Genomic DNA, 22558 nt, shown 5'->3' on the forward strand with positions numbered 1-22558 from the left:
CTGAGAGTGGTATCATCGTGCGTGCATTAGTTTAAATAAAGCCTATCCAATATATGTCTGTTTTGTCAAATCTACTGATAACATATTAAACATCCGACTGTATTTTCAAATGCATTGTAATTTTCAAAAATCTATACAGATGATTAAAAATGAAATAGAGAAAATATCAAGCAATTTAGATTAATTTTTAGCAAACTATAATCTGGATTTATAATTTTCTATATTTTCAATGTTTTATAAACACAGTCATGTTCAACATTACAGCCATGTAAATGATTAAAGAATTGTAATGAGATTGATATACAAATATGTTACCTAAATAATATTATATTTACCGAAGCAAAAGGTTGAGGTCGATTCTTATTTTTCTTGAAAACACCGAAGCATTTAGTTAATGCTTATAACATCCAAGCTTTATTCGCGACTTGCGATTTTAGTCACAACTGTTTTGTGAAATAGATTTTCGTGTAGAAATTTACTCTATTTATGAGACGTATTACACAATTGATGTTTTCTGTTTCGTTTTCGTTCAAAAGCATGAAAGACCACTAGATGATTTAAAAAAAAATGGAAACCTTTAAGTTATGTCAATTGTAACTTTTGTAGCCCACTTGAAAATAGCAATACTACTTCATTCATGATGAAACACTTTAACACAAAAAAGTCATACATTGAATATATTGGTGACAGTTCATGATAAGAACTAAACTTATAACTTTCCTTGGAATAATATCAATTTACGTATTATGTAACACAAGAATTCATTTGTCTTTATATGCCATCACAATAACTACTAAAAATCTGTAAGACATACAGTTCCATTTCTACTAACGGTCTTTTTTGTTTTTTACAAAATGATTTAAATTATGTGCAGACATAGTACAACTACAATCCTGAAGAATATAGTTTTTTTGTAACAGTTTTCAATTACAGTTTAGGATTAAACTTAGATATACAATGTTGCCTTTAATTCTGTTTACGGATATCGTGTAAGTTATTCAATAAATTCAAAAATAATAAAAAAAAATATTCCAGGCACACAAATCCAAAAAGCGCTAAAATCAAAGCAACATGCCAGAACACTAAAGATCTACAACAGTTAACAAAACATTTAAAATAAAAAAGATTTAGCAAGCGAATCATAAAACACGGGCATGAACTCAGGAGCTTTAGAAGGGTGCAAATTCCTGCCCCACTAGTAACACCTGTTATGATCTATCATACCGCCATCAATTGACATATCATTAACTGTAAGATGCGACCGTATTTAAAAAGTAGTTTTTATAAAGTGATTAGTCAAACGCAATCAGACACACTCAATCAATGCTTAAATATAATAGTAATAAATTTTAAAATAATTAAGATTTGATTTACAACTACGCAACATAACAGTCATGTATGCTACGTAAAATTTCGAAAAAAGTTGAAGGAAGTCGCGACTCGTTCAGTATCATTAATTTTGATTAATACCTCTTAAAAGGCACCGCACATTAAGATTATACCGGCTTATAAAATATTTTGACATCTTAACCTTTAATATGTCAGCACACAAAGTAAGAAAAAAAATACCGAACTACGGGGAAAATTACAAACGAAAAATCAAATGGCAAAATCAAAAGCACAAATACATGAAATAGATGGAAAACAACTGTCATATTCCTGACTTGGTACCGACATTCCCGTAAGTAGAAAATGGTGGAGTTAACCTTGTTTTATAGCTAGATTTGAAAAAAAACAATGTGTAGACAAAACAAACATACACAATAAGTAGGGTTACAGCGGTTAACTTTATGTTATAATCTGAATAACTATTAAAAAAACAACATAAAACGCCAACAAACAAAAAAAAAATAAAAAAAAAAAAAGCGCATAAGCAATAACGAAAGACACAATAACCAGTAAAAAAGTAGGGAAAACAAAAATATAACTTACATATTACACATCTCTGGACCTTTCAGCAAACTGCAATAATCCAAAAAAGCCCCTTTATTTAATACCATAAAATAAAGATCTCAAATATCATGCGAAAATTTTAACAAAAGAAAACAACAACGGACAAACACACACTCAATTGATTTTTCAGCAAAGTGTTATATTCCTTCCAGTAATGTCTTTTCACTCTATACCATAAAATATCATATCTCAAATTCCGCACGAAAATTTAAAAATCTGACTTACAGACTAGTACTCCGTAGACCTTTCACCAAAGTGTGATATTCCAAAAATTTCGATATATTTTAACCATAAATCATGTATCTCAAAGTCACTTTGTATTGTGACGTGTATGTGATAACGTATTACCAATTAACAAATCAAAACTCGTTAAGTTAAACCTTTACAACATTCAAATATAGAAAAAGCCCCAAAAGGAAAACACGTGCATCACACATATTTTTAGTTGTCGAAGTCTATACAATAACCACATGGACTTTTTATTTTTGCGATAAAATTTGTGATGAAAGATGTCTTTGCTCACGTATGCACAACTCGATGCATTGTATGCACCTCGTTGCACGTAATATGTATTATTTCATTGATTTGTAGATATGTCATAGTGCCATGTTGAATTAAAACACAGTTATATTAAAATTGTATCACTGATCTACTGACCGATTACAAATAGTTCAATTCGTACCATACTGATAATTTGTATAGATATAAAAGGATCGATATGTTGGGTATACAACAAACATCTCAAGTTTACCCGAAAACAAACTGATTTTTGATGATCTACATGTATTGAGGACCTTTTCGTTTTGTAACTTTTGGTTAGAAGTACCCGATTAATGATGTTTCCGGAAACATGTCTTTGCGCGCGCACGGTAATACTACTATTTTTTTTATGTCCAATATAGTCTATTTTAAGGATGTTTGCTCCTCTATCTTTGAGTATCTGCCAGACTTTAGGAATCCTCTGGTTTTATTCATGTATTGCCATTAAAAAAGATGCTCACTAACCCCTACTTTTTTCCCACTTATTTTGTTACTTAAAGTTTAAAAAGCCATATTTAAAAATCTTATAAATTCTTTATTTTTTCATATTTTTAACAAAAAAGGTGTAAATGTTAAATGCATGAAAAATCTATAGAGAATTATTTTCCGCCAAATTTTTAATGGCTTATATCTCAAAAGACAAGCACACGGATCTACATTTTTTTTCTGTTTTTTTAGTTCTTTATGTATATACTATCAATTCATATTAGTCTTTCAAAAAAGCTTGCTATTTTCAAACAGAGTAGCGAACATCCTTAAACTTTAGTACACGTATCAGTTTTCGGGCAACGCGTTAAAATCAATAAATTAACGTCTACAAGATTAGGTTTAGCCTAATAATATGAAAAACTTAATGAAGTTTTGGATAAGCAGAAATCCCATCTTCTAATGCATAAAAAATATCGGCCGCCAATACTTAACAACAAAAACGGAGATATTACTTTTCAAATTATGCGATAAAAATCGACGAAACAAACGATAGGGGCCTATATTTATATTAAATTGATTAATTGCTGTTTGCTTTCCGTTCAGTGGCAAACGTTTCGTCCATATTGAGGACAAACTTGAATACTGACGGTATAGTGTATCTAAATATTTGTATACAAAAATTTCAATGGCATTCCCATAATTTCACATTTCCTTAGAAATTAAATGAATAAAAATTCTGAGGCACAAATTTTAGTCAAGAAACATTTTTTATACCATTGTCAACCAGCTCCCCCCTCCCCCAAAAAAATTGAATACAAAAACACAAAGAAATAATAAGTAACATCAGAACATTAACATATCCAGCTAACTTGGAAAGTTGTTTGGTCTCTTTGGATGGTTGTCGTATTAGCAAGCTTTATAGCACCTTTCTGTTTTAACACATAGAAAATGGAAGAAAAACACATGACTTATTTGTAAGAATTAAAGAAAAAAGACCGATCCACATATTGGCTTGTTTATCAAGTCGAAAAGAAGAACGAAAGGTCAGTTTCAAAATTCGACTTTATTATAAGAGGTAAGTGTGAAGTATCGACAAGATATTGGATGTTGATAGATAGGGTCATTATATAGGCTTTCTGTGTAAATCAATTTTAAACTTTGAATTATTAAAATAAACATGCATATTACATATAGAATGTTTTATATATCTTTATATTGTAGGAGTGTTTTGATTGTAAAATCATTTGAACAAAGTGTGTACTTCAAGCAGTACAGATAAACCAAGACAATTGGTATACAGGCGAATCTAAATAAATGATGGTGAAAAAAATCAACTGTGTATTGTGGAAGACTGCTGTTTATGTTGCAATCTAGACATCTCTTTGTATATTTTCCGGATTCTTAAAACGAGAGGCGTATTTGACAATAATTGAGGATATAGCGTCGAGCTGAGCAAAACTTAACAAATGTTTGTACGATTTATACTAAAAATGTACGCCCCCTTTCTCCGCAACTAATTTTTGTCGTTCGTCTGTATTTCATTGACGTTTCCTACATATTTTCTTTTTATTCGAACACTTGCACATATCGAAAGCTCATTTTGATAACACTTCAACATCAAGACAACCATAAGAATACCGGTAAAGGAATGCATCATTTTTTGCAAGCAAAGCGCCACCTAGCTTCACAAGTGCCGGAGACGAGTTTTTCAAAATATTTGTATACATACACTACCATTAGTTCATTCAGTATATAAAAATATATTTTAAAAATCTAGTCTTGCACCTGTAGCTTCAAACGAGTCACGTCAAACGTTTTGTCAGTAGAGTGTCAATTAAAGGTCAGGAGTACTTGTACATGTAGGAAAATGACACTACTTTTACAGACACTAGAGTTAAACGTGACCTGTAACAACGCATCAGTTTGCTCATATTGACTTTATACGTTGAACGCCCGAGAGGAACTTTTAATTCGTCCATAAAACGTGTATTAAATGAAAAATCTTAAATGTTTTATGCAAATAAAAACACAAACGAGACAAGGATTATTAATTGACGTAGACTTCCGGTAAAACCTGTTTGTGATGACATCCCACTTGTGGTGATGTCACTGGTTATTACAGCTACATGTACATTGAAACGAACTATCCGTGCCTTACATGTAGGAATGTCAGATATGTATTTATTGAATCCCCCGCATACCAAAATGCTCTCCATAATAAACTCACACACACGTCAATTGACGTGTGCAACATACGTCAATAAGACTGTATCCCAACAACACAACAAAACAAAAATGTTTATAAGAAAAACAGACAAAAAATAATAGAGAATGAGAGAGAATACAAACAGATTTTGGCAGTATAAAATACCATGTTTTCATTTGTAAAAAGAAATATAAAGTTTTCATTATCAGTGTCCACAAATTAGAACGTCAAATTTTGAGGACTGCATGCAAAAATAAAGCAACCAATATGTTGTCAGCGCTACCTTCAAAAATAATAAATTCAGAGCTCTTCAAAATTGAAGAAGAAAATTTAGAAAAGAAAGATTTAAAATATGTGCGTCAGTCAATGTATAAAGAGAGAAGAAAACTGCGTCCGGCTTAACCTAAAAATCAAGCAGAATTTCACAGAACATTGGATGGTATAGGTGTTGTTACAAACAAAGATGGTGACTTTGTATTGTGTAACTATCCAGAAAGCGGGAAAATTTTATTAGGATGCGAGAATAATTTACCATTTCTGTGTATAATGTCAAAGGAAATTTTTGCTGATGGTACCTAGTCAATCATTTAGTTATTAGGGAGCTACCATCTGATTTTTATGGGGGGGGGGGGGGGTGGGGCTAGGATGAAATTTGAAAAAAATAGGCAGGACAGGAGTTTTGAGTAAAAAAAAGGCAGGATGTGACACTTGCAAAAAAAAAAGTCAGGACGACAATTTAGGTAAAAAAAAGTCAGGATAAACTAAAAAAAAAGGCAGGACCGATTAGAGTGAAAAATAAAAAGGCAGGACAGAGATTACAGCAAAAAAAAATGCAGGACAAAATTTTTCATCCTAAACATAAATCCAGTCTAACTTATACAACACAGACACAAGTCTCAAAATAACAAAGAACACGTTTAGATAGACTGGACATAATACTGGTATAATGCTGCTGCATGATGAAGATGATGGCTGTTTAACGTCCAGCGGCAAATTAGTAGAAGCAGAAATGCCAATTTACATTTCTAGTTTAACATGGCCGTGGTTCGAATCAACGACCTCCTAAACCGAACTAGTTCCTTCAGAGTAATCGAGGTTCACGACTGTGAACATACAAATTCCGACCGAGGATCTGGACGGGTGGTCCTAAATTGCTTTACTTTTTGAATGGTTAGACCATTTATTCATCTTTTCTTTATAATCCATTGTTTTCTTTTATTTATTTTTTAGCACCCCATTGTTCTTTCATAATTTTGTATGCCTTTTTTCTCTTATTATTATTTTTTCGCCCATTTTTCTCTTTTCTTTATTTTTGTTACCCTTAACTCTGAAATTTTTGCCCTTTACTTAATAGTTTGTTGAACTCCATCTAGATCCTCGTGCATATGTATTTAGTCATATTATAAAACATCAATACTAGTACTTTACTGTAATGTCAGAAAATAATGCTACATGTATCCTATTAGTCATCGATATTACAAGAAGCAAGAGACCGAAAGTAAATATAACTCAATTTAAACGCGTCGTAAGTGTGTGAATATGCTTGACACTTTTACTGCGAATATGAAATACTCTTCGTTTATTTGAAAAGATATTACTACAATGAATACTAGACGAAACGTTCCCACACCTGTGACGTGTATTGTATTAAACTCACAATAAATTAACGTTTCACATGTATATTACATGGATTACTATTAAAAAGTCATCATAAAGTAGTTCTTGCGTAAGAACACTAACTATTTCATGAATGCAACATGCATATTCGCACGCAGTTCAATACTAGTATTATGAATGCAGTCGTGACAACCCATCCTTTAAATGATTGTCAAGGATGTACATGTATAAAAGAGGTTCTGGACGGGGTTTTCAGAACAGAAAATAATGGGCATATAACCTTCAGAAATTCGACAACAGAAGAGCATGTAGAGAAAAAGGGCAAATAATACATCACTGAGAATAAATGGAGTGCAAAAATATAGAGGATACAGAACATGACAACTCTGGCCTTTGATAATCTTGTGTGTTTTTTTAATCTTTGAGTTAGTTCATTAATATGTTTTGGAGTTTAGTACTGTTTCGTCCATTTACACTGACTTAGTACACATTTTTATTTAGGGACCTTCGAGTGTAGATTGTCTCGCAGCGTCGAAGACCTATTAGTGGCATCCGGCTGTTGTATGCTCTTTGGTCGGTTGTTTTCTCTTTGACACCTTCCCCATTTCTATTCCTAATTTTATTTCGACAATATCACATTCTTTTGTTACAATCTGAAAATACAGATTTCAGTGAAGCTGCCAAACAATTATTTTAAAGAGAGACAAATCGGAAGGACCACCACACAGACCCTCATACCCAAAATCACACGCTTTGATGACTTAATTTGGTATTATCTGCTGTTATCTATGTGATCCAAATAATTTGTATGAACTTAGATTTTACAATATGAATGTGAGGTAGAAAAATAGTTTAATGGGAATTTGAAAATTCATTGATAAATTTATTAAAACCTACTTAATTCAGTTTTACATGACCGTAAAAACTAAGGAAACATAAATTTTAAAGATTTAAATTAAAATAGAAAACCTATAAGATTATTTTGAAGGGTAGAAAATGTAATTGTCAAATATTTAAAAAGGTAGAAATGTAATTTTTAAATATTGAGAAAAAAAATTGCAATTTATCATAAAGTCATTCTAATTTATGTTTTTGCAAACTGACGGTAAAAACTTATCATATACTTTCATTTGCCGATGAAAAGGTAATCCGAATAATTCAGTTGTTATATTTCGTTGGTCTACGAGGGCTATGCAAGTGCGTTCTCAACATGATCTATTTGTCATTGGACGTTTAGCAACCAATAATCAATTAAAGCAAGTAGGACACAACGAATACGTAGAGGGTCAAATTGTACGTGTTTTTCCCCAGAGCGACAAAATCTCAAAATTGGAGATATGTTCTTCTGTATAGAATCAAAGCTGGACATCAAAATTCACGGCTTTAAAGGTAACTTTTTAAGTTGTAATCTGAACGTGGATGACAATGCTGTAAAATCTTCAGAGCTTAATGTTCATGTGAAGGTCAAATTAATTTATGTCCAAACGATTTTAGGGTTCAAAATACTTTGACACCGACACATCTAGGAGATTGGGTGAAATATTCACGATCTTGTATTGGGCTTCTTTCTAAATAAATGGCCGGAAACTTAACCTTCTTATTATATTTTAATAAACGAACCAATGCAACATTAATATGTTATTATCGTGATGTAAACAACTTATACCTATAAATTAAACGTTTACATGATAATAGTAAACTAGAGGGACATAAAATCTGATTTTAAAACGAACTTCAAGAGGACAAGGGAAATAAAAAAGGACTAAAACATTATCGATGAACCTCTATCTATAAATAAAGAAAACACCCTTGTTTAAATGTATCTTTCATTATAATTGTGATGTGTATATTGTGATAGAAAGGCTAATTCCGCAAATAATATATGTATATTGCTTTTTTATATCCATTAAATTAATAACTATTATGTTTAGTTGGTTTCGGTGTCATCGTTTCAGTGGTATCATACGGCGAGTAGCGTTATGTTTCTGCAACATAAAAAGCTATAAAGCTAAGTGTCGAATTATCTTATAGTCTAGCTTGTTAAGTATATTTTTCGGCAACGAAAATAAATACATAGATTAAAGTAGAATGAAATTCAAAACAGTGTGGCTGTGGCCATTGATTGACACATTAAATTCATCCATTGACTGGGACAATTTAGGTGAACGTTTGTATGTAACGACCACTGCTCACTATGTACTTTTTAAAGACACTTACACTATGGGGTCACCAAAGGTTCTCAACACCTTAATAAAGTAATTCGAAAAATTAATCAGAAATAACACGATGTTTTGATTTATATCAATTATATAAATCAAAACATAAAATGTTATTCCTGATTAATTTTTCGAATTATTTTATAATTAAAGGCGTTAAGAAACCTTTGGTGACCCCACAGTTTAAATGTCTATCGTAGGTACGTCGTGAACAGTGGTCGTTACAGACAAACGTTCACGTAAATTGTCCCAGTCAATGGATAAATTTAATGTGTCAACCAAATGAATGGCCACAGTCACACTGTTTTGAATTTCATTCTATAAGGAGATGGTAGGTATACGCCAACAACCCAACGATACAGTAAACCAAAAGACAACAATATGTCAACAAAAACAGATACAAATATCGAAACAACAAGTAAATAAAGCAACAATCAAATTATATCACTCATTCAAGAGCATAAAAAAAACAGTAGTTTGTTGTGAACTGATTTTTAAGTGAATATCAATAGCAAATTGCCTGAACAGCAAGGAACTGTAACATTAAAAAAAACCCAAACCAAACACAAAAACACAAACACAAAAAGAATATGTCAAACTGTTTATAAACTTTTGATTCATTTTATTTATCGTAAAGATATTAATGCTATACAAGGTCAAGGATTGTCTATAAATAGCCCAACAATAGTTTTATATTCTTTAAATAAAGGCAACAGTAGTATACCGCTGTTCAAAACTCATAAATCCATGGACAAAAAACAAAATCGGGATAACAAACTAAAACTGAGGGAAACGCATTAAATATTAGAGGAGAACAACGACACAACATTAAAATGTAACACATACACACACACACACACACACACACAAACGGACTAAGCATTAGACAAAATCCTATGAGAATAACAAATATAACATCAAAACCAAATATATGAATTTGGGATAGATAAGTACCGTGACACGTCTTATAGTAATGTGAATTCACACTCAAAAATAAGAGAAAAACAAACGACACAACATTAAAATGTTACACACACGGAAACGAACTATAATATAACAAATTGACCATATTCCTGACTTGGTACAGGACATTTTTTAAGGAAAAATGGTGGGTTGAACCTGGTGTTGTGGCATGCCAAACCTCCCTCTTTTATGGCCATGTGAAATATAACATTAAAATGACAACACAACATTACATGACTACAATATAAATAAATAGGAGAACTCAATTGACAAAAAAACACACGAATAATAACTAACAAAAAAAACAAGTTTAAAAAAATTTAATACGCCAGAAGTGCATTTTGTCCACACAAGACTTACTAGTGACGCCCAGATACTTTAAGCCACGCATGTATAGTAGGACATACATGTAGAACACGGGAAAAAAAAGCAACACGTGTAAGATTTAGGATAAAAAACTGAATGATTGATGCATGATTGTTTATTTTTGGTGACAATAATTATATGCATCAATGTGATGGAGGACGAAACATGTCATTGTGATGGGAATATGAAAAATGTATGTACAAGACAGATACGACATGCATAATTGTGATAGTTCAAAAGGTACATTCACTTATAAACAACTCAGAGAAAAGTGAGACGAATCGGTGTTATAGAAATTCGTATCGGAACATTTCGTTTGTACCACATGATTTCTCCGGAATTGTCCGTGTATTTTCGGAAACAGTATTAATGAGTCTCAAATTGTTGGTTGCTTAAAGTCATAAGAAACGAGTGACCGGTGAAAAATAATGTTCTTCCAATTCTTAAACCAATACCTACAAACATCATAAACTTAGTGTTCTGTGCTCGAATTTGGCATTTTTTTCGTGTAAATTTCGTATAATCGTCAATTTTTTTTCTCAATCGGTCAGTGTTGTTGTGAAAATATGGCAGGTAATTAAAGTTCGTGTTTTGAAGCCGAAGTTTAACGATTGTCACCTGTTTGTCAACAATTGACGAAAAATAAACAAAAAAGCATGGAAATTGAGCACGTGTTTAACATGTAAATTCAGATAATAGTTTATTTTAAGGACATCCATGCGTATTGTGGTCACCGGATTTTTACGAGATGGGTCACACTAAGGTCACCTTGCATACGAAAAATATGTCGGGGGAATTGCTTGCTGGAAGGAAGCAATTCAAATAAAGTAAACTTCTTCTAAATATGAATAAATTAAAGAATTTTCTTAAGAAAAAAGTATATGTACATAAGTTTTACAATGAAAACTATCCATTGAGTTATAAAAAACAAATGCATTATTTTTTTTTGATTTGAGGTTTCTTATGACTTTAAGGATGTTCGCTTGTCATGTTATGGAATTTTTAACAGGTTTTCGGAATCCTCTGGTTTTATCCATTTGAATGCCTCAGAAAAATTTGCTAATTAACCCCATTTATCTTTGTATAAATCTTTAACATGTATAATGATGAGCAACCTGTAATAGTTATAAAACTGTAATTATTTTTTTGAGAACTTAAGCTTGTCAATGATAAATCTATGAAAAGTCAAGAGAGAACATTTTCCCGCCAAAATTTCAATGGCTAATATCTCGAAACTAGCACATTGACCTATTATATATATATATATATATATATTTTGCTCTTTTGATTCATTTATTAATCCCCAATCAATATAAACTAGATTTTTGAAAAGTTTATTATTTTGAAACTGAGAAGCGAACTCTTAATGTCCAGTAGAATATATTCCTATGAAAGTTCAGATCAAGTATGTATCTCAAAGTTTATTTTCATATCATTTATTTTATTATTCAATGTTGTTCAATTTTCTATGAAAATTTGTAACGTACGACTAACAACATAAATTACCAAAAATACATCCAGGGCTAATTTTCATAATGGTAGAATTACATTTATAATAAAATTGAGAATGTGAATTGGGAATGTGTCAAAGAGAGAAAAACCCGACCAAGGAGCATAAAACAACAAAAGGAAACAATGGTCTTCAACACAGCGGGAAAATCACACCCAGAGGCAGGCTTCAGCTGTCTTCTAAACAAAAATATATACTAGTTCCAGTGGGGGCCCACTGACTGACCTAAGAGGGGGCCCGCTCCAGTCACGCTTCAGTGATTCCCTATATAATCAACCATTTTTTTTCCCAAAAAGCCCCCCCCCCCCTAAATCCGCCTCTGAGTTCAGTGAAAATAGATGTTATAATAAACTCCAAAACATAATGATTGAACTAAAATTTAAAAAAAATATATGTAAGACTAACAAAGGCCAGAGGCTCCTGACTTGGAAAAGGCGCATAAAAGGTAAACAAAAGAGGGGGAGGGTAAACATTGTTTTGTGAGATCTCAAATGCAACCCTCGCCTATACCTCTAGCAAATGTAGAAAAAAAAACAATATACAGCAAAACGCACAGTAAAACTCAATTGAATGAAGTACGATTCAGATGTTAGAATAGATAACAAAAGAAACATAAGGAAGCAGACGTTCATTTCAATAAGACTTGGGAATAACATGCTTTGTCTCTCTGTCAGCCTTGCCAGCACCTCCATATATGCTGAATTCAAAAAGGGAGGACGAATTCTCAAAGTTTTATATTATGTTATAAAATTTACCAAACTACGTATGATTGCTGCAGATTACGACTTTTGTCATTTTTATTTGTTATAAAGTTGGTATACCACCCATTAGAATAAAATATTAGATAACAAGGGGTATCTAGGGGTATCTTCCGCTGTCAAGGATTGTGGTCTTACACGTAATTACATGAAATATCTAAATACCAATCAACAAAAAGTAAAGTTTAATGCGATATGTTTAATAATAATATTTTTTTTTAGAAATAGATCAGTGTCTAGGATGAGACAAACTTTAGATTTAAAAGACGATAGTCGAAATGTACTCTTATTTTCAATGCCTGTATTGTAGAATCATAAAGCGAATAAAAATGTCAGACAAAAAGTGACAATATTACGCAAAAAGTCTTTTTATTTCTGATTACAAATTTATCAAATTGTCAGAAATATTTTACTTTTCACACGAGTATAACATTTGCATGTGTTTATCTATATCAAAGTAAAACAAGTAAAGATATTATCATAGCATTTCTGATCTACATAAAATTGAGAAAGGAAATGGTGAATATGTCAAAGCGACAACCACCCGACCATAGAGCAAACAACAGCCGAAGGCAACCAATGGGTCTTCAATGTAGCGAGAATTCCCGCACCCGTAGGTGTCCTTCAGCTGGCCCCTAAAATATGCATAATAGTACAGTGATAATGGACGTCATACTAAACTCCGAATTATACACAAGAAACTAAAATTTAAAATAATACAAGACTAACAAAGGCCAGAGGCTCCTGACATGGGACAGGCGCAAAATTGCGGCGGGGTTAAACATGTTTATGAGATCTCAACCCTCCCCCTATACCTCTAGCCAATGTAGAAAAGTAAAACAATAACAATACGCACATTAAAATTCAGTTCAAGAGAAGTCCGAGTCTAATGTCAAAAGATGTAACAAAAGAAAATAAATAAAATGACAATAATACATAAATAACAACAGACTACTAGCAGTTAACTGACATGCCAGCTCCAGACCTCAATTAAACTGATTGAAAGATTATGTCTTCATCATATGAATATCAGGTACAATATCAGGTACAATGTATACTTTTTTCATAAGAAATGCATATCTATGGGTGTATGTTTTTTTAGCACTGGTCATGTGTATTTAAAAGACATCAGGGGAATGAAGATTTTGTGTGGATTTTAGGTACGTTAACAAGATAACCCGCCCAAATTGTTCTCCATTACCAAGGCTAGAGGATACATTTGACGACAACATATTCAGTACTTCCGATATCTTGTCGGGATATTGGCTGTGTGACTTTGACCCCGAAACAGGACACACAGCTACCTTTGCCACCACTAGTGGAGTATATCAGTTGAAATGTTTACCGTTTGGTTTCGTCTTTCAAACTACAAAATTGCTCTCTTTTATGACAATGACATTTTGGTCTTTAGCAAGTCTTTTAAATTCGTACATGTGATACTGATATAGGGATGTATAATATTGTTGTGTAGTGTTATATAGAGTATAAAATATTGAAACTGAAGATTATAGGAATCACTTAAACTGTGAATCCCTTTGTGTCAATAATCAGAGCACTGAGTCCACCTTTTTATTTACATGTACTATTTACGCATTTGTTTTTTTATTTTTCGACACAAGCAGAACAATGATTTTATTATTTCAATTGTTTATGTTTCAAATAACATGTGAAACAGGGAATTTTTCATATAATTAGAATGAAATTCAAAACAGTGTGGCTGTGGCCATTGATTGACACATTAAATTCATCCATTGACTGGGACAATTTACGTGAACGTTTGTCTGTAACGACCACTGTTCACGACGTACCTACGATAGACATTTAAACTGTGGGGTCACCAAAGGTTTCTTCTTAACGCCTTTAATTATAAAATAATTCGAAAAATTAATCAGGATTAAATTTTATGTTTTGATTTATATAATTGATATAAATCAAAACATCGTGTTATTTCTGAATATTTTTCGAATTACTTTATTAAGGTGTTGAGAACCTTTGGTGACCCCATAGTTTAAGTATCTTTAAAAAGTACATAGTGAGCAGTGGTCGTTACATACAAACGTTCACCTAAATTTTCCAAGTCAATGGATGAATTTAATGTGTCAATCAATGGCCACAGCCACACTGTTTTGAATTTCATTCTAATATATATGGTAAAATATAATACACGTTGTACTACTTCCGACTACTAGTATCATCTGATCCTTATAGTTACATGTACCACCGGCAAGTGATATTCCAAACAGGATAAGTTCATTTATGTTGTTTCTAACCTATGTAAAAACCACATGTATAAAACCCAATGAGTTCAACATGAAATCAGCACTTACTAGTCTTTGTAATTGAATCCTACCTAAGCACTATTACGGGTCTGACGGGACTTGCGTCGATGCATGCAATTGGTTCATACTGAAGCAAGATTGATCATCCCATTTTCTGGAAGCCAAGAAATTAAAAAAATGTCCTTGTTCAATGAGAGTATTGTAAAACTTCAAACTATACGCAAACAGGAAGTGGCTGCGCTGTAAATACATACATTGCATACAGACTACAATTCGTCATTACCAACCTGCATACTTAATATTACATAATACATTACCCGTTCAAAGAAGCCACATGCAAGTTTTAAGAAAGTTTTAAACTCTAGTAATTCAGACGGACGGACGGACGGACGGCAGTAGAGCAGTTAACAAACCGGCTGTTTTTCGTTGGCAACGCAAATAAACAGTATAGAAAGAAAACTGACTCATAAAAATATAGACATACAAAGAGCGAACACCATTTGATCCAGATAGTCTAACTTAGAGACACAATGATGCAAATCGAGTCTGACATGCGCATAAACACTATCATTTGCTAATCCAGTTCATATGTTTTATAAGAATACAAAATGAAGCTTTTCATATGAATATTGAACAATCAAATTGATAATTGGTGAGATTTCTGTTTTGGTGTATGCGCAATGCGCATCAATACAAATTTTGTTACATATTTTGTTTGATAATTTTCTGGTGTAAAGTATTAAACTAGTATAACTGTTTATTTATAGTCTTGAAGTTCCCTCATTCCCTTTCATGACTTGGCTACATGTAGTACTGTAACAGTCAATGGCATTTTCTTCCATCTCTCAATCTCTTTTCTTCCCTCTTTGATTGAAATGACCCGACCGGTCTATTCTTACATCTATAATATATTAATTTAATTTATTTCATCTTCGTTAGAATCTTGACGTTTTAATTTTTACTTTCTATTTTGATCATACTTTAATTCACTTCAAAAGAACACGTCAAACTATAAAAAGTGTCCATTCAAATTAAGTGAATTTTCATTTTTTGTAAATGAAAATGTCATTTTAAAGACATTATCATTTATAAAAATCTTGTTGAGAGGTTTTAAGTAATATCATAAATTATTGTTTGGACACGAGAAGATGTTTTAAGATCAATGGTTATTTTTTTATGAGGAATATAAATTGTATTTTAATAACATGATAATAACTCTGTTGGGATCTTTATGTTTTGTATGCAGAGATTTATAGCACGAACTTAAGGGATAATACAATAATTTGTTACATTGTATCTTTTCTATTTACTATCTTTTAATCTGTTTAGTGTCAATTTCATCAGATTTTGTACTATTAAATTAAAAAGATAAAAAGATAAAAGGAATCTAATTACAACGTTTAAAAAAGTCATTCAAAGTCAAAAAGAAGTACTGTCAAGAATTCATTCATTTCCAATTTTTATACAGTTTCTGAATGGAGACTAGAAGACAAAAAAGAGTACTGAGGGAACTTTAGTTTTTGAAAGAATACTAGAAGACTAAAAAGAGTACCGAAGGGACCTCAGTTTCAGAAAGGATACTAGAAGACTAAAAAGAGTACCGAAGGGAGTGCGTCATCCGTTAAAGTAATAAATTGTTCAATCTCGAGCCTATAAGGTGGCCATGCGGTCTATTTTTCAGTTTAAATTCTATGAGAGTACCGTTAAAGAACGTGCTCTATGAAAGTAGTTTTTCTTACCCTCTACAGAGGCTGTGTTGAACTTTAAAGGGGGTATCGTTTTTTTTTGTCATCTGCTTGACCACAGCTTAAAAAACATACCTCCCCGCTTAGGCTTCCGCTATCAATACAAACTGGCAGCCACGAAACAGCACAGTAGTGATGAAAATGTTGATAATTACAAATCAATCAATCAAAAAAATTGAATCTACTGCCAGTTATGTCTAAAAATATGCATTCAATAACTGTTCGTCTCTTACACAATGATTTATGACATGGAATGCAAATATACGACCTTAAAATTCCATTTTCAGTTTAAAATACGATTTCTATCCCATTTCACAGGGTTCAGTTTTCTTTCAACCTTTCAACAATTAATATATTTCATTTCGTGTATTTATGTTCATTTGAAGTAAGAAATATGACGAACACCCATAAAAATGTATGTATCTGAAGCTTTTTATAATAAAACCAATTACGAATGTAAACGAAATAGAATTAATAAAACATTAAAATGATTTATCCCATTTTAAACAATTATGATTGAGTAAGCTGTTATTCCATCCCCCGTGTACAGTATAAATCTGATCACACTTACGCTTATGGTTAAGACATCGTTTTTTTATTTGAAATTAATCTCTTGGGAAATTTGCACTATTTCAATGATACGGCAGTTTGAGTAAATAAACTCATCATAATAATTATTATAGTAATACATAATAGGGAGAAGTTTGTACTATTCAAATGATAATACATAATCAAGGAGATGTAGTATGACTGCCAATGAGACAACTGTCACCCAAAGTACAAATGAAGTGGATGTTATCAATTTAATTAGAGCCTAGACAACCGTGCGGGCTTCAACAATGAGGAAACCCCATATCCTATAGTTCCATAAACAGGCCCTTGACTGAAAAATATGAAACAATTCACCTGAGAAAACTAAGGGCCTATTTCATATAAATCAATTTACGAAAAACGAAAAATGAAAGACATGAACCAACGACAACAACTGAACTACAGTCTACCCTAGAAAATTTCATTATTATAATGTTTTGACCTAGAAGAATTAAACAGGCCTAGTTTAATACAAGAACGTGAAAAGCGGTTCGAACTGGTATTAAGTGTACAATGTAGCTCCACTTATACAACATAAGAAATGAAGTGAAACGTTTAGTCTTAGAGTCTTTTTGGCCCTTGAACTGGCAAAATTAAAAAAATGTACACAATGTTTAAAATATGTTAATTTTAATTGATAAATGAACAGGTTGACATAATCTAAACTATTTAGAGCAGAAAAGTCACATATGTTTTGTCAGTATACTGTCATTAACATGTCGAAATTGACTTATTTGGTAAAATTTGTATAGTTTTAACTTTGTTCGTGTGTGATTGACAGCAGTTTATCAATGACAGTCGGATAATGATGTGTCAATCTAACATAATAAAGATTTATGATTCAAACACGATAGCGATGTGTCAATCACACACGATAACGATGTATCAATCACACACGATAACGATGTGTCAATCACACACGATAAATATTACCAATCAAACGCGATAGAGATGTGTCAATCACACATGATAACGATGTATCAATCACACACGATAACGATGTGTCAATCACACACGATAAATATTACCAATCAAACGCGATAGAGATGTGTCAATCACACATGATAACGATGTGTCAATCACACACGATAAAGATTTACCAATCAAACGCGATAGAGATGTGTGTCAATCACACACGATAACTATGTGTCAATCACACACGATAACGATGTGTCAATCACACACGATAACGATGTGTCAATCACACACGATAACGATGTGTCAATCACACACGATAACGATGTGTCAATCACACACGATAACGATGTGTCAATCACACACGATAACGATATGTCAATCACACGCGATAAAGATTTATCAATCAAACACAATAGCGATGTGTCAATCACACACGAAAATGATGTGTCAATCACATACAATAAAGATTTATCAATCAAACACAATAGTGATGTGTCAATCACACACGATAATGATTGGTCAATCAAACACGATAGAAATGTGTAAATCACACACGATAATGATGTGTCAATCAAACACGACCACGATGTGACAATTAATTCTAGTACCGGTTAGATTGGAATTCTTTGCAAACTGACAACCACGTCACAACTCTAAATTGAATAACAAAGCCGTGTAGAAATATCAGCTAAGAAATATAAAAATAAGGAGATGTGGTATGATAGCTAATGAGACAACTTTCAACCAAAGTTCAAATAAAGTGGATATAGGCATTTATAGGCAACAGTATAACCTTAGCTTCAACAATTAGAAAAACTCAAATTACACTGTTAAAAGCCGAATATAAGGAGATAGGGAGATATGGTATGATTGCCAATAAGACGCTTTTCCACCAAAGTTCGGATAAAGTGGGTAAAAGCAATAAGTTAACTGAATGGCCTTCAACAATGAGAAACATCCTTGTTTATGGAGCTATAAGAAGAACAATCTATAATTAGTTATATTCTTGATTTACGTCTATAATATATATATGTCTAAACAAAATGATCACACAGTCGTAAACTACACAGAAAGACTAACTTACGGTAGCCGTGTCAACTGTAAAACATATTTTATTCACACCTGGTTTTAACTTATTATATCATAAATAGTAATCTAATAAAGATAGCAAACATTGAAATTGACAGTGATGTAAGGTTTGTTATAAATAGCTTTGTACCGAATTCATAGAGTCAACCTTTACTGCCTTTTTTGTTTCTTCACTAAACAAATATCCAATGAACCGAATTTGGATGTTTCTATTTCTTCTACTTCTTTCAGATACGGCCCGGAGTATGGTTCTATTCAGGAGAGTAAAACATCCCGGAACTAATGATTTAATTTATTGTTGTATGTTTAACGTTCAGTGGCAAATACTTTGTGCATGTTCAGGGCGACAGAACTGTAAGGTGGTTTGGTGTGATTCATTGTAGAGAATTCAAGGTAGAGATGGTGTTAGTAAAGAGGATTTTTATAAGAAAAAAATCATTATTTTCAATTTGTTTGAGTTGCTTTTGTCCCCAGTGCGCCAATTGATTTAGATTGTCTTTGAAACTAATCCTAACCCCGGTTGATAAAGCTTATTGCAGTTAACAGTCGCTGAAACTTGTTAACTATACACGAGAATTATTCATCTAAACGAATACTTATCTAGAAACCCAGTCGTAGAATGCATAAGATCATATATTTTTTTACAGATTCTCATTAATTTCACTTCAACATATTTTGTCTAACAGTTAGATTTAGTTCATTGGTATTTCGTAATAAATCTTAATATCTATTACATATTATTACATAAGCATCATCATTATATCAGAGCTTTTTATGTTTATAATTCGTTTTGCAAAAATAATATTGCGGAACGTTAAAATTCTAAAACATTATTTACGATAACCAAAATACCAGTTGGTCATAAATTAATTAAGCCGATATTTACAGAAAATAATTTTAATTTTAACGAAAGCGAAACAGCGTGTGAGTATTTATTTAAATTGATTAATGTTCTTTTAATTACACCGTATAATTAATGAAAATACCATATGCGATTAACAGAATCGATCTATCTTCATTTTCAGAATTAAAACTTAATTTAGGAGTCAATAGCATTACAATTTGGGATATTTCCAACCGCTTTTAGATCTTCTGAAACCGATTACATCGTGTAAATACCCCTCTTTTCGTATACTTTCTTTTACAAACGGTGACGAAATATTTGAAAACACGAAGGTATGTAATAATATTTGTATTTCGTTAATCGAATATAATTCCAACTGCGTCAAGATTTGTACTAACAGCGGGACAACCTTATTGAATACGTGACATTTTCGTCACATAACGTATACATGTAAAAAGTGTAAAAGTACAAAAACACGGGCTTGGGAAAGTACGATTCAACTCTAGGATGATTAAATTACTATATTTGACTAATCTTCCTTAACATATATATACATGGTGGCCTTCGACTGTGTTCTGCTCTTTGATACATTCCCCATTTCCATTTTTTGAAATATATATAATATGAATAGGATTTTTTTTGTTGGTAATAAACCAATCCCTTTAAACAGTTTCGTTTCTTCAAGTTTATTGGGGGAGGGGGGGGGGGGGGAGTGGGACAGATAGAAATTAAGTTAAGTTTTAAATCTGAAAATGTTAGCATACAATTGACGTACGGATTTAGACGGAGACCACTCACTTATGATTGAACAGCTGGTATTCACTTGACGGTCATCCTTCAGCTTTTAAGTTTGCTTGCGTAACTTAACTTAATCTTATCTACACAATTAATTTGGCAAAAATCAATGTTTGAAATTATCATTTTTTTGTCATGGAAATGATAACTAGTCAAATATTTACACAACAAAGGACATGCTTACCACTCGTTTGCTTTAGCAATAATATATAAACCATATATTTTTTTTTAAAGATAATAGAAAATAATTTCAATTTTCTGCCATTACAAAATGATATGGACTAAAGGCTCATATATAAATACCTTTTTCTTTTCTCGTCTCTACAACAGTATATATTATAAATTTCAATACGCAAAAGACAAGATCAAAGTTCAAGGACTCCGAAATTCTTTCACTGAACTAAAGACTTACTTTTCGAAAGTGAAAAAAGTAACAGTTCTGATTGGTTATTTATATGAAAGTGACGTAATCGTTGATTTGTCATTAAAATATCTTCCTTGTCTTACATGAAACGTGTTTAAGGTTTGTTTGTTTGCTTTACTTGATAACACTAAGGGAGCTACCATTTGATTTTTATGGGGGGGCTAGGATGAAAAATTTTGTCCTGCATTTTTTTTTAGTTGTAATCTCTGTCCTGCCTTTTTATTTTTCACTCTATTCGGTCCTGCCTTTTTTTTTATTAGTTTATCCTGACTTTTTTTACCTAAATTGTCATCCTGCCTTTTTTTTTTGCAAAGTGTCTCATCCTGCCTTTTTTTTACTCAAAACTCCTGTCCTGCCTATTTTTTTCAAATTTCATCCTAGCCCCTCCCCCCCCCCCCCCCATAAAAATCAAATGGTAGCTCCCTAAATTATAATGGAGTTTACTGTTTTTACTTTTACCTTCCTCATTTTTTTTATGTTTTGGTTGTTTGTCATTAATCCTTTTTTGGTCGGAGAGACAGTTATGCTAGTGTTCAGCAAACGTCCTGGATTAGACAAGCATATCGTGATCTGTTTCAATGAGCCAGTCAAACTAATAAAACATGCTATCACCATATCCATGTATGTTATATTCGCCGCTGGGCATACTTGTAATATTTGCGGCTGAACATATATGCAATACTTGCCGTTGAACATGCATGTAATATTTGGGACTGACAAGGCATGTAATATTAACTGTTGAACATGCATGAAATGTCTGCCGCTGAAAATGAATATTATAATAGAGGGTCGAAAGATACCAGAGGGACAGACAAACTCATAAATCGAAAATAAACTGACAACGCCATGACTATAAATGAAAAGAACAAACAGACAAACAATAGTACACATGACGAAATATAGAAAACTAAAGAATAAGCAACACGAACCCCACCAAAAACTAGGGGTGATCTCAGGTGGTCCGGAAGGGTAAGCAGATCCTGTTCCACATATGGCAGCCGTCCTGATGCTCATGTTATAACAAATCGGGTAAATAGTCTAATTCGGTAGGTCACATTCATGAAAGGAAAGGGGATTGTAGAAGTCGCTGACTATTCACGTAATATTTAACGTTTAGATGTATGTAACATTTGCTGCTGGACATGCATGCAATACTTGCAACTTGGCATGTTCCATTTGCAGTTCAAAATGCATGTTAAATTTTTCGCTTCACATACTTGCAATATTTCCCGCTAAACATGCATGAACTATTTGCCGCTGAAAACACATGCGACATTTTGCCGATGAACATAAAATTGAGAATGAAAATGGGGAA

At 32.3% G+C, this 22558-nt stretch overlaps 1 protein-coding gene across 3 annotated transcripts in view; it reads right to left on the bottom strand.

Moving 5' to 3' along the window:
* The window catches only part of LOC139486276 (uncharacterized), an 88399-nt gene that overhangs the window by 38602 nt on the left and 27239 nt on the right, over positions 1-22558 (bottom strand). The window contains exons 1-2 of one of the 3 annotated variants that reach the window (XM_071271084.1): positions 2179-2423; positions 1933-1962 (exon numbers count right to left, since the gene is read on the bottom strand). The exons of 1 other annotated variant lie outside the window; for it this stretch is intronic. In XM_071271084.1, coding sequence (XP_071127185.1) covers positions 1933-1943 — 11 coding nt within the window. In that variant the 5' untranslated portion in view covers positions 1944-1962; positions 2179-2423. Of the gene's footprint in view, positions 1-1932; positions 1963-2178; positions 2424-22558 lie in introns of those variants that run through there. One more of the 3 variants, XM_071271079.1, reaches the window with a different exon arrangement.

The sequence above is a fragment of the Mytilus edulis genome, chromosome 8 (genome assembly GCF_963676685.1).
Source record: "Mytilus edulis chromosome 8, xbMytEdul2.2, whole genome shotgun sequence".
In the NCBI taxonomy this organism is placed as follows: Eukaryota; Metazoa; Mollusca; class Bivalvia; order Mytilida; family Mytilidae; genus Mytilus; species Mytilus edulis.